The 13,332-nt window shown below is 45.5% G+C and overlaps 1 protein-coding gene across 6 annotated transcripts in view; it reads right to left on the minus strand.

Moving 5' to 3' along the window:
- Window positions 1–12,695, minus strand: part of TULP1 (TUB like protein 1) — a 35,323-nt gene extending 22,628 nt beyond the window's left edge. Inside the window, exons 1-5 of one of the 6 annotated variants that reach the window (XM_077334293.1) lie at window positions 12,285–12,695; window positions 8,555–8,845; window positions 8,310–8,449; window positions 2,556–2,667; window positions 809–961 (exon numbers count right to left, since the gene is read on the minus strand). In XM_077334293.1, coding sequence (XP_077190408.1) covers window positions 809–961; window positions 2,556–2,667; window positions 8,310–8,339 — 295 coding nt within the window. In that variant the 5' untranslated portion in view covers window positions 8,340–8,449; window positions 8,555–8,845; window positions 12,285–12,695. Of the gene's footprint in view, window positions 1–808; window positions 962–2,555; window positions 2,671–8,309; window positions 8,464–8,554; window positions 8,846–12,284 lie in introns of those variants that run through there. The other 5 variants (XM_077334291.1, XM_077334290.1, XM_077334295.1 and 2 more) reach the window with 5 other exon arrangements.
- Window positions 12,696–13,332: the final 637 nt, after the last annotated feature.

Here is a 13,332-nt window from a genome sequence, read left to right on the forward strand (position 1 = left end):
ACAACCATGTAAATGAACACAGCAAAAACTTTAAAAGCCAGAGGCAGATGGAAGCATGTGGAGCAAGAGAACTCTACTGTTTATTATTACAGTACAATTTTTAGCTAATCCACAACAGTTTTCAAAGTGTGCCTCAATTTTATGCCTTCCATTTTTGTGATTCTCCTACAATTTTGTCATGTTATTGGCTAGATTAGGGAATTTCCTTGCTGTGGGGCTTTGTCAGTTTCACCAAGAGGAAGAGAGATGAACTAAATCAGGTGCCTTTAGGAAAACAGCACAAAGGGAAAGGATGAGGAGTCCTTTCTCCACCACACCAGTCTGCCACTCTAATATGCAAAGGCCACTGCTATGTTCTAAAAATAATAATAAAATAAGTGCAGGAACAGCTAGCTTCTAAAAAGAGCTGAGAGAGAGTTGCAGCAACCCAAATGGTCTGGGTGCACAGAAAAGCAATGAAGTGTTTGTTTTTGCATGCAGCATGGTTCCTGTCAATTAGGCAAGTTATGAGAGTGCCATGAATGCACAATTCAGAGATTTTGCAGTGGCATAGTAAGTGGTGGCTGGCGCTGAAAGAGCGCTGGATGGCTTTTGACACAACTTCCACTCCTCACCCACATATCAACTCCTCTGCTTTCAGCTGGGGGTCATTTAAAAAACAAAATGGCACAGGGTTGGAGATCCAACAGTGGTGCTGGAATCTGTGGCTTGAACCACATTGCACTCCTGGGGGGTGGGGTGGGGATAAGTGCAGATGCACAACTGAGAAAATGGAATAGGGGGGGGGGTGAGTTGACTGGGCTCTTACCTTGTCTCTTTTTTGGGGTCTTGGCCACATTGAAATGAGATGATGGGGGTTCCTTCTTCTTCTTGGGGTCTTTAACGAATTTGGCATATAGGTCCTTCTCATTCCCTTCTTCTGACTTCTCCTCCTTCTTCTTTCTCACTTTTTTGACACCAGCTTGTGACAAGAAACAGCACAGTCAGAATGAGCGAGGGGACAGTAACAGGGAGGTGCAGAGTATAAGCGATGGGGATGTCTGAGAGCAGCCTCTGTGACTGATTTTCTTTGGGATGGGAGGGGGAGTTTGGGCAGGAAGGGCACTAAAGTGGGTCTTTTGGGAAGCAACAATAATTTGCTTTTGTGAGGCCAGAAAAAGCTGCCCCATTTTCCCTCTACCACAATGAATGACTATTAGGAAGATCCGTGCATAATGGGCCACAGTGACTCTGGAGGGCCAGCCAAGCAGGACGTGGAGAACAAGGCATCCCTCCCCATGATGTTGCCTCCATGACTGGTACTCAGAGTCATGTGGAGGCTTTCTTGAGTCACTGTGGGGCCAGTAAGAGTTGATCGACCCATCCTGCATAGAAATATAAAACTTAATTCAGGTGCAAAATCCATTAGATTTCTCTTCAGTGAGCAACTTTCATTCTCAACACAGTGAGCTCAAGATAGGCTGTGCAGCTGTGTTTAGCAAAATGTGTGAAAATGCTCTTTAAGATTGTCTTGGCTGACCAATTCTTGCTGCTTCTTAAAAAATCAGCTGTATAAGAGGCTTTTCTTAGTGAGGCTCCATTAGGATGGGCAGGCTTATTATGGACAGTTCTAAGCTCTTTGGGGCACAGCTGCATAGGTCTTTATTGGGAGTCTGGATGAGCTCATTCCAGCCATTCATTTAGTAATATTGATGTCCTAAATTGACACCCCGCCTTTTGGTCTGGTGGAGCCATGAAGTGGCATGCAGTAATAACAAAAGAACAATGGAAAGATTTCTAAAGCATTGAAACCTAACAAGATTCCCCCCAGCTGTCCAGCAGCAGCATCCTGTGGGTGTTTTTCTTGGCCCACGTGCTGAAAAGCCTGTGGCAAAGAGCCCTCCAGGGAGCACAGGGGCAGAAAAGACCCTCCACCATGGGCCTGCCTGCTTAGTTCCTGAGGGTGCCCCTTGCAGTGCCATCTGAGTTGATTAGAATACAGAGGGTTGGCAGAGAGGGAGAGGACTAGAGGAGATGCTCCTCGAGGAAACTGGGTCCCAGGTCATTAAAGGCTTTGCAATGTCAGCCCCAGCAACTGGCAAGTCTCCTGGCATGATACATTCCTAGGGTTTGGTCCCAGGCAGCAGCTGGGCTGGCACTATTTTGCACCAAGGCATCTTCCAGAGGACACTGAAGGGCATCCCTACACAAGGCCTGTTGCAATGGTCCATATGCTAGGTGCTAGGGTATGGAGAAGAGTGGCTAGATTGTCTTCCTCCATTATTTGCATGTGCAAGTTGATGGAAGTCCACAATGATCCCTTCCCTGTTTGCCAGACAACTGTAAGGCCACCTGGAAGGGAGAGAGCTGTTTTGTCCCTGGTGCCACTCCTGGCATATGAAATGACTTGATCTCCCAAGGCAGGGCTGCAAAAGACATTTTCCTGAGATCTGGGGGAGCCATCATCAGCCAGACCAGAGACCTCAGGTACAGGTGAACAAGTGGCTGGATTCTGACCTTGGTAGCTCCACCTGTCCATAGAACACCATTCCTGGAAGGCTCGTGGCTTCCCTTACCCTGAGTGGGGGCAGTGGTCTCTTCTGCAGGGCTCGATTCCTCTGGTTTCTTCACTCTGGATTTCTTTGGTTTGGCTTCCAGCGTGGCCTCCTGTGGTTTCTTTTTTGGCTTCTGCTACAGTGGGTGGGGCTGTAAGAGAATGATAGGATATATCCCCAGATTTCAACCAAGCCATGCTTGAAATAGCAGCCTAATGACATTCTGTGGTCCCATTTATGTAAAAATCACACCCCAAGAACAGTCCGGGGCCTCATATCAAGAAGCACCTCCCCCCATGCACCTCAACATTTATGGATCCCATTTCTGATAGCAAGACAAAACAGCGCAGGTGTCTGTTAAGGTCCTTTTCATCAAAACACATATTGTTTTGTAAAAGAGAATTGGTTTAAGGTCCTGCAAGTCTCAGAGAGAAAGTACCTTGCCAGCAGGCTCAGAAGGGGAGGCAAACGTCCCAATCCCGGCTGCATCCAAGTCTGCCTATCCTATGAGGATGAGTGGGAGAGAGGAAGTACATTCCCTGCACCTGGCCATCAGGGCCTCTGCACACCACTGCCTGGGAACAGAAGGGATCGCATCCAGACTGGGACACAGTGATGAGGAGGGTGAAAAGCCAGCCCATCCTTTTCGGGACCCCCAGGGGACCCCCAGCCACAGATTGACTCAGGAACTGGGGGGAGACCAGGAAGGTCTTCCAGCAGAGACAAGGGCAGGGTCGTCTGTAGTTCTCTTCCATGGCTATTCCTCCCTTGCACTATTGGCCCTGAACCCTCAGTCTTCATGCCTTTCTCCCACTTCTAAAAAAGGACAAAGAATATGCTCATTAGGAGAAAGAAAAGAGCAACTGAGCTGACGCTGGGTGCTACCACTCATGGCTTTCACAGCTATTTTGCTTGTCAGAGCATGTACCCCATGTGCATGTATGCACTATTAACTAGCTGCCTATTAAAAAACAAAACTAAACCAAAGTGGGAGCTGTGAGAAAAGGTCCAGAAGTGAAACCTAGAAACAAACCACTGTTTTTTGTGCTTGCGAAGTGTGGGAAGATGTAGCAACTCACCACTGAACGACTTACAATACCAGGAGGAGCAGATGAGATGGCCCTCCCTAATTCAGAGAGGCTTCCTGCCCATCAGGATTAGCAACTGGGTGTTCCAGCAGAGGAACTGGAGTGCGTTACAACTTAAACAAACACTGCTTTGTTGCCATCCTGCCAAACTAATCCAGTACTACTGCCAGTGGCCTCTCAGGCTTGCCTTGGAATAGTGGTCGGTCACAAAAAGAGGATTCTTGTTAGATGCCTCCAAAAGGTCTAAGCTACAATGTATGACAGTTATACTTTCGTTTTCTTCCATCATGGAACTCAAGGTGGTGTAGAGAGGATTTCCAAGAGATTTCCCATCTAGGCACCAACCGGAGTTGTCTAATGTCAGCAAGGGTCTTGTGTTTTAACACAAGAAAACATGTAAATCATAACCTTGAGACCATGCAATTAGGCAGGCTGAATCTGCCCTTTATAATAAAGTAGGGCAGGTTGAATGCTATCCATGCCCTTGACCCTATACTACAAGAACAAGAAGAGCTGGTTCTTATACGCCACTTTTCTCTACCCAAAGAGTCTCAAAGTGGCTTACATTCGCCTTCCCTTTCCTCTCCCCACAACAGGCACCCTGTGAGGTAGGTGAGGCTGAGAGAGCCCTGATATTACTCAGTCAGAACAGCTTTTATCAGGGCTGTGGCGAGCCCAAGGTCACCCAGCTGGCTGCATGTGGGGGAGCGAAGAATCAAACCCGTCTCACCAGATTGGAAGTCCTCATTCCTAAGCACTACACCAAGCTGGCAGATAATAAACTAAACCAATGGAAAAGTGATGAAAGCACAGGGTGCGATTTTCTGAGCAATGATGACAAATAGGGCTGATAGTAACTACACCAATCTTTCTGGAGCTCCGGACTTTCTTTAGGCTGTTCCACAGTTAACACCACTAGATGGCTCAGCCACATACTTCGGAGAAATTACTTTACCCATCTCAGGTGCCACAGAAATAAAGTCGATAAATATGCTACTGACCCCATTGAATCAACTGGGAGTGCTACAACTGGATGTTTGCTGCAACTTAAACATGTTGCATAAAATGTATGTCCATATTTTGGCCTAATATGTGGGAATTTTGACAATACTGCCATATAGTTCAGGTTTCAGTTTAGTATTCTCATTAACACTGCTGATCTGTGGGTCACCTGAGCATCTGTATGCATCATGTGTCCTAGGTCAGTGTCCTATCTTGTACCTTTGTAAGCCACTCTTTGCTTTGTTTATAGTATGTTATAGTACAGGCAATTTTCAGTTTGCATTGTTTCCTAGTTTCTGTACTCTTAGTCCTATTGCTTTGTTACTGGATGTTTTCTGTGGTTTGATTGAACTGTTGTCTCTATTTTGTAATCCACCTAGAGTCTCAGTGAGAAAGAATATATATACTCTGGTGTACAAAGAATAAGAGACGAAGACCCTGAAAGGGACAGCAAGGGGACAATTAGAAAGGATAGTGAGGTTGGAGCATTTTCTCCTGCTGTCATTCCTTGTCTGTCTCCAGACGACTAATCTTAGGACAATTCCTTCTTTTTCAGAACTTCCACAATCTTACTCTCTCAGCTAGAGATGTAATTAGGATCCTATCTCTGTTTCTCCTATTTCCTATCAAGTATATTAGTTCCCAAATAAACCTTTATCTGCTCCTTAATCAGGTGCACTATTGCTGCGTTAATTACTCTGCCAACATATCTAATACCACCTAAAGCACTGGAACAGCAGGAGAACGATAAAAAAGCTACCCCATTAAAAACAGAATCCTAGCAATGCTGCATTAAAGCAGAACTCTCCCTCACATGGAATATTTGATTATCCTCTGTGTGTGTGTGTGTGTGTGTGTGTGTGTGTGAGAGAGAGAGAGAGAGAGAGAGAGAGAGTAATCTGTCTGTATTTCCTCTCATAGCCACAAGATGCCTTGTTAGCTGTGAGAGGGACAAGGAAATGGGTTCTTTAGTAAAGTGAAAATTCCCTGATGATGAGCCATTTGGTGCAAGCCATACTGATATTTATCACTGAAGATTTTTTCAATAGCACCATTTGTACCAGAATAGCTGCATAGTGAAGAGCAGACACCTTCCCAGACATTCCACTATGTCATGTCCTGTCTTTCTGTGTCAGCAATATACCAGTACAATGGCATCACTTCAGAATAAATTATGAATTCACAGCATCTCTCTGAGACAGTTTTCACAGAACTGAATCAAAGCCATTTTCTTATTTATTTATTTAAAATGTTTTAGTTGCCTTTCACCCTAGGAGAAATCAAGGTAGCTTATAGCATAAATAAAACTATCATAAAAACACAATAAAAACAACATAAAATAGAACAGTAATTATATAATTCCCCCAAAAGGAGTAATTTCAATTTTATCTGATTTTTGATTCTGCCTAGTCATGGAAGTATTGATATCCTGTATATATTGTCCATATTTGATCTTCAGGATTGATACTGGGGAGGAATTAACTATTTACAGACACAAACCTCCATGGTGTAGTGGTCAGTAAGTGAGCCCCCACTCTACCATGGAAGATTGCTGGGTGACCTTGAGCAGCCACTCTCTCTCTCTGCCTAACCCACTTGCAGGTCTGTTCTAAGGATAAATGGTAGAAAGAACGGGTTTAAAAGGTACTAAAAATGGGGTAAGAAATCATGGTAAATGTTACTTATGCTATGTAAACAACATAACATGGACTCAAGTATGTCACTGCCTAGAGACAGAAGCTAGAATGATCTACTGCAGGAGTAGTCAACCTGTGGTCCTCCAGATGTTCATGGACTACAATTCCCATGAGCCCCTGCCAGCAAATGCTGGCAGGGGCTCATGGGAAATATAGTTCATGAACATCTGGAGGACCACAGGTTGACTACCCCTGATCTACTGGATCTACTGCCGCCCCCTTTCTTCCAATGGATGGGACACTTTTAAACCATTAAGACTTGAAGGTACTTCTCCATAGCTAACAATCTCCAGACTTGTGCATGCTAATCAATGCCTGTTGCTGACATACTATTTGTTGACATTGATGATGATACATACTACCACTACCCCCAGTACTACTAATAAAGCCACTTACCAGACAGGATGCCCATTGTTAGCAAAAGAGGAAAGAAACGACAAGCCATGTATTAATTTGATGGGGCAATAGAGGGAACAGAAAACTTCTGTCTGGCATGGAGGCAGAACACTGTGTGCCAGCCTCAGTCTTTCCCTTTTAGGCAAGGAAGAGCAGTGACTCCCTACAAAATGCTGTGCTGTAGCCCTGACCCTGCCCAGGAGGCCAGCACAGAGCTAGGGATATTTAAATCCACTGTGGGTTTATTTATATATGCTGAATGCTGTGGTGGTGACCATAGCCTTTTAACTGTTCAAACATAACAAGCATGGAAAGTTGCTGAATCATAAGGAGCCCATTTCTCCCCTCTTCTTTTTGATATGCACCCTAGTGCTGGAAAGGGACAGGGTACTTAACTTCAAAAGGAAAAAAAGACATGAAGAAAGTATCCTACATTAGCAGAGCTCTGCGGCAGGAGAGAAGGGACAGTCCTTCACTTTGATCTTCTCTCTGAAGGGCTGCATGAGTGCTCATGTACCCTCAGGCTACTTCACAAACAGCTTCAGGCTTCCTTTGTAGAGTGGACGATGCATTCTGCATCCCAAGCTGGCTACATCACTCACTTATTCAAATGACGGGAACAGTGTGGCCATCAAAAGCAAGAGGGAAGAGTTTGGGTAGCACGTGAAACATGCACATTGTGTGCCTGCCAAAACCAAATGTGACGCATTCAAAATATTAAAAACTTGAAAACATTGAGTCACATATCCTTTTAGAAGACAAAAAAGTAGGCAGCAGCATTTCACCCCCCACCCACAACTTGTGTCTCACCTTTATGATATCCATCGGGAATGATTGCATGCCTCAATTCAAACATACAGTAACACACACCCCCCAATTTAGGATTGCTCCCTTACAGTGCAATCCCATGCAGATTTATTTCAAGCTAAACCTACTGAAGTCAGGAAGCTTAGACGAAAACAATTGTGCATGACTAAAATTGTTCTAATCCTATTTCATTGAGGGCTATAAATAATAATTATTGATCAAATGCAAATCGTGAAGCTTTGGCAATAAATATTTGGAAAATAAGTGCCCATTTGGGTCCAGCAGTTTAACTCGAGGTGGTGTAGATAATATTGCCTGTCTCCTTATGAAAGATTGTTAGCCAATGGGCGATCCAATTTGGTCAGCTTGGGCATTTTAGAATCACCTCCAGGCAAGAAGAAACACAGCCCCTGATCTCATCAGCCAGATGCTGCTACTGTGTGTCCGTAGGGCGTGGTGGGTGGAGATATGGACTGGGGAAAGGAGAGCCCAAATGCTCCCTCAATAATGACTGTTGGAGGCTTCTGGGTAAGTCTCTCAAGTCTAATCTCTTTACAGAGTTGGGAGCACAGATCGGAAAAACATACACCACCCCGAGCTTTTTGGTGGAAAGGATGAAAAACAAACGCAAGGAATACTCATCAAATGGTGTACTCCAAAAGCAACATACAGAGCACGTCTACACTTCTTCAAGATTGAGGCTGCATTTTGCCATAACTCAGCACATGAGCTTCAGGCCTTGCCTGTGCCTTTGATGAGCTGTTACTAAGGCCTAGGAGCCTCACCTTTTTTACATGGCTGCTGCTGCTGTCCATCCCGTGCTGAGAGTCTCAGTTGCTCAGAAGCATTGTTGCATCAGTCTAGTTCCACAGCTAGATAGGGGCAGGTGTGCTATATTTTCCTAAACAGCTAATGTTTGATGTTGCTGTAGGGGAAGCCCCATAGAGCAGTCAGAGATTAGGCAGGCACATTTATACAAGTGCTTGAAATTTACAATAGGAATCAGGTGAGAGCGGGAGAATTTTCCTACCTGCTTATTAGGTCTCTGCTGCTGGGGGCTCCCAGATTCCTCATTCACACTAGTAAAGACAGGAATATTAGGTATGAGGCAGATTTAATTGACACAGGAGTTTGATAACCATTTATGGAGCACTCCCAAGTCACAAGGAAGAGAACTTTTTGGGAAAGGGCAGAATAAAAGTTGAAATGGAAATAAAATAAATGGGAAATGTCTACGCCAAGAGCATAAGAACTGGGCTGAGCATCTGGCCTTTCTCTTTATGCAGACATCGGTGTTGGGCCACAATAGGCTTGCCATTTGCTGATGGAAGAAAAGAAAACATTTAACAAGCTATCAGCAACACTGTGATGGAAAACCTAGAAAAATCTGGAAGTGATGTCACACCCACTCTGTAAACCATACAGTGGCCGTAACATCACTTCCAGGTAGTAAAACTATAGAGCTGGTAAAACCCCAGAGTTTTAGGCAATTCCTAGAAAGGTATGATGTCACTTCTGGATTTTCCCTATGTCACTTCTGGCCTCCCATGTCCTTGCCCAGTCTTCCGCTGCCCTTGGCCAGAGCTATGAGCCAAAGGATAAGAATAAAAGGGACTTTGGCCCTTAGCATGTGCCTCTGTGTAAACTGTGCCATTAGAACTAGCCTGGGGTGCCCTCTTGCCACTTTACCTGAATTAAGATTGTTTGGAGGCTGTCGGGTTGTGAATCTTGTTTAACTGTATTATAGAAGCATTTAAACAAACAAATTCATAAGTCATATTGGAGGGGAAATAATCATGGCTCCGAGAAAATGTGTGCAATCCCTTTTCTTGCCAGCAGGTGACATTGCTGCCTGTCTAGATCACTTCCAGTCAATTCATCTTCATAATCAATTCTGTCATTTTTTCCAGTGAATACATATGAGTCAAAATGACTCCTTGATCAGTCACTTCCTCCAGGCTTTTTGCCAGAGAGTTTGGGGACCAGATGCAAGGAGGACGGGCCTCTTTAATTGTTGCATAGAAGAGGAAGATCCATTACCACAATGCAATGGGGTCATCACCCGTGTCAAGCCAGGAGATTTCTGCACATGGATAGTGAGGCCTACCTCTGACTGGAAGTCAAGATGCATAATGTGGCCCCTAACAGTAGCCACAGGAGACCAGATAGGAATAAGGGGGTTGTGGCATGGGAAAAAAGAGATTTAATTCTTCCACATGGTGGACTAAAATCCCACCTGATGCTTTAGAACCTGGTGGGGTTAAAAACCCTAAAAACAATATAGGAATCGGGGATTAAAAGCAACTTTTCCAGTCAGGGATGGGAAGTGTTACCACATATTCACCCATTCCCCAGCACCATAGACCAGCCTGCCTTCCCATAGCACCTTACACGTCTGTGGTTCCAGTCTTGGACAACTGAGCCTTCAGTCTCTCTTCCACTCATCTAGCACCCACGAATCAGCCTCCCCATGCCAGAGTACCAGCGCCATCCTAAGCAAAGTTCTGCCCTTTTGAGTCTAGCAAAGTCAGTTCTTTTCTGCTCTCAATTCTGTGCGGTTTTCAAAACTTGAGATTTCAGAGGTGGTTTGCAATTGCCTGTCTCCTCGTTGCTAGCATGATTTTCCTTGATGGTCTCCCATCCAAATACTAACCAGGACTTACCCTGCTTAGCTTCTAAGATCTGATGGGATCAGGCTAGCCTGGGCTATAGACAGGTAACCTTTAAAACAGTTTGCATATCTGCACCATTCATTAAAGTGACCCCGGCACGCTAAGTGTAACGTGGTCTAGCCCAGTTCAAGGTTGGACACAGAAATAAAACATTTTCTTAAAGCTTCATCCTAAACGTTCAACGTCATTGGCACTGCAAAGAGATGCTTTCTGTGTAGGCAGTTCATGTGCCCCCCCCCCCCAGCCTGGAGGGGATTCTCTGGTTCTGCTGGCCATTAGAAGTCCTCCAAGGATTATTGTGGCTTAAAATTAGGTATGATATTTCTTGCGCCAATGTTGTGATTTCAATGAAACATACCAAAACCATCTGGAGTCACCAAGCAGTGCAAGATCCTGCTGAGATTCTCGCTTTAAATGCTCGCACTTTGCAATGCAATGAAAGCAACAGGGTAGCACCCTCCAGTCTAAAGACCAGAGCAGTCAAATGATCTAACATTTGCAGTGTCTCAGTTAAACAGAACATCATAAATAGTGACAACAGTAGTGAGAAAAAACAAAGAACAAACAGAAAATAATCCCCTATCCTGTGCAGGTATGACTGACAGCTCTGCCGTCCTATCTCAGAAACTAAGCAGGGTCAGCCCAGGGTAGTCCTGGGATGGAGGACCCCAAAGGAAGTTATGCACAGGCAGGCAGTGGCAAACCATGATGGGGCTGCCATAAACCGAGAACAACTTGGCTGTCTTTCCCGCAAGAAGGCTGGGGCTGGACGGTGGGCGGGATGTTCAACTACACTAGCCTATGCCCAGTGGGAGAAGCCAAAGTGAAGCTAGATTTTGGGAGTGCAGCCTGAGGAGAGTGGGGTTTGGGGTGGGGAGATTTCAATAGGGTCTAGTCCACTTTCCAAAACAGCCATCTTCTCCAGCCAAACTGATCTTGGTTGCCTGGCAATTATTTGTAGTAGCTGGAGAGTTCCAGCCACCAGCTGGAGGTTGGCAACCCTAGTGCAAGCAAACCCTGCAGCACAGCTGGGCCTCTTGGCTTTGCTTGGTCCCCATCCCCAGCAACACCACAGGGCAGCAACCAAGCAAGCACTTGCCCAGGAAACTCAAGGGCCAGCCTGGCCCTGCATGAAGCTTAAAGCAGCGTCTGCTGTCATCAGTTCCTAATTAGGCCAGATCTTGATGAGAGCCTTCAGTCCGTCTGCCACAGCTAATCCCACTGAGCCAGGCAAGCTGGTTCTGCTCCCAGTTAAGGTGTTCAGCTGTTCTTCCTCTCGGTCTACAGTGGATTTCCCTTCCTAGAGAAATTTCCCTCTCCCCCTTCTCTAGAATAATCTCCAGCAGGTTATAGTCTGCACAGGGCTTTATACCCAGTCCCAGTTTGAATGAATTCCCCCCCGTCTACACTGAATTCAATTTGCATTTTGATTTTGGGTGTTTTAAATTTTCCCTCTGCAACATGCATGACTGATTCATGGTGACCCTACCTTTCCCCCGTGATATCCTGGAGTAGATATAAACCTCGATATTTCAAAAACCGCCATGAGTAAATGTGCAGCTCTCTGCTTTTTGTGAATTAACTTGCTGCCTCGTGCCTCCAGTACAAAGCAGTCTTACCTAATTGGCCAGAGGGTCAGTTCAAAATCTTCCCGGTTGCAAAGCTTGTCTTAAAGTGACTCCACTCCAGAAGCCCTAACTTCTCTCAGTAGAGATTTGCCTCCTGGTCCCCCCCCCCCCCCCGCTGTCACCAATCCTCTCCCCTCCCCCTTGTTCAAGAAAAGAAATAGACTCCTACTGTGCTTGGCTCCCCTCCCCGCTCTGAGCTTCCCCAATCGAGTGCAGAACACTTTCTGTTTCAATGGGGGGGGGGGGATAGAGGAAGACCCGAGTTCAAATCGATCTGAATTCAGCAGGATCCACAATGGAATAAACAAAGTAAGTGCAGAATCAGCCCTGGTCTCTTTAAAATGTCTCTCCCTTCCTCCAGTAATCTCACCTACAGAGTGGTGTAGATCTAAGAAACGGGGCAACTCCTAGTTGGATAGCAATGTCCCTTGGACTGGGAGTAGAGCATCCTTACACTTACCTGTCGGTTGTCCATACCTCACGGAGGATCTCTGACTGAAGGGGCATTGCCGGCCACCAGTCTCTCTAATTCAGTGGCAACCAGATCTTGCTCCTAGAGGCAATGGGATTCTTGTGCAGGTGTGGGAAAGGAATTCTACTTCCTTCCTCTGGCATAAATTGACAAACTCCACGTGGCAGGCGGTGCTCTCGCAACACAACGTAATCCAAGCAGCAGGGTTTGAAACATCCACCTTATGTCACTGTGGATGCCCTTCTTTGGCTTTCCTGTCACTCAGTTCTTTCAAAGCAGCTCTAGGACGTTCTGTGGATGACCACAGTTCCTTGATCCATATCCGTTCTTCCGCAGCGGCAGGTGACTTCAGTGTGGGCTTCCTTGCTCCCCAGGAGAGTGTGTGGAACCTCAGGGAAGTAGGTGGAAAGAGGGAATGGGAGAGCCAGGGAGGCAATTAACTTTTTATTTCTTCAAACTAGGTAATAGGATTTCAGGGACTGATGGGCTGTCAGCTGAGCCTGCTGAGAGATTCTGTAGCAGGGAACATCTGTCACTGCAGTTTGTTACAAGGCCAAAGAAAGCTGACAGTAAGTGTGACTCTAAGTCTGCCACGACTGATGTAAAACGTTTGCAAACGTATTACCTTGAGTGGGCTCCCATGTCATTTTAGCTAGCATCTCTTCACACCAAGGCACAGCATCAAGAATGGTAGGGAAAAGAAGAAGACAACCAAAAAATCTATAAATGTAAAAATAGAACCACTGGCAAGGCAAAAGTCTCTGTGAAAGTATCAGTGATGTCAGGAAGATAATATGGTACAAAATGACACAAAGCGGTTAAGATTTCTTCTCCTCTCCTGCCACTGTCCTGCTGAAGTTCCATTGACATTGGTGGTAGAATTGATCCCAATTTTCTGTCCTGGCTGGGAATGAAGAAAAAGCACAGTCTGACCCACTGGGTCACTCTTCCCTTTAGTACGCATGTTCTTTGCCTACCATTGTTGTTGTAGGAGGCATCACATGTTTTTCTAAGCATATATTTGAATACTTGTTGC

This window comes from Paroedura picta, chromosome 4 (assembly GCF_049243985.1).
Source record: "Paroedura picta isolate Pp20150507F chromosome 4, Ppicta_v3.0, whole genome shotgun sequence".
Lineage (NCBI taxonomy): Eukaryota > Metazoa > Chordata > Lepidosauria > Squamata > Gekkonidae > Paroedura > Paroedura picta.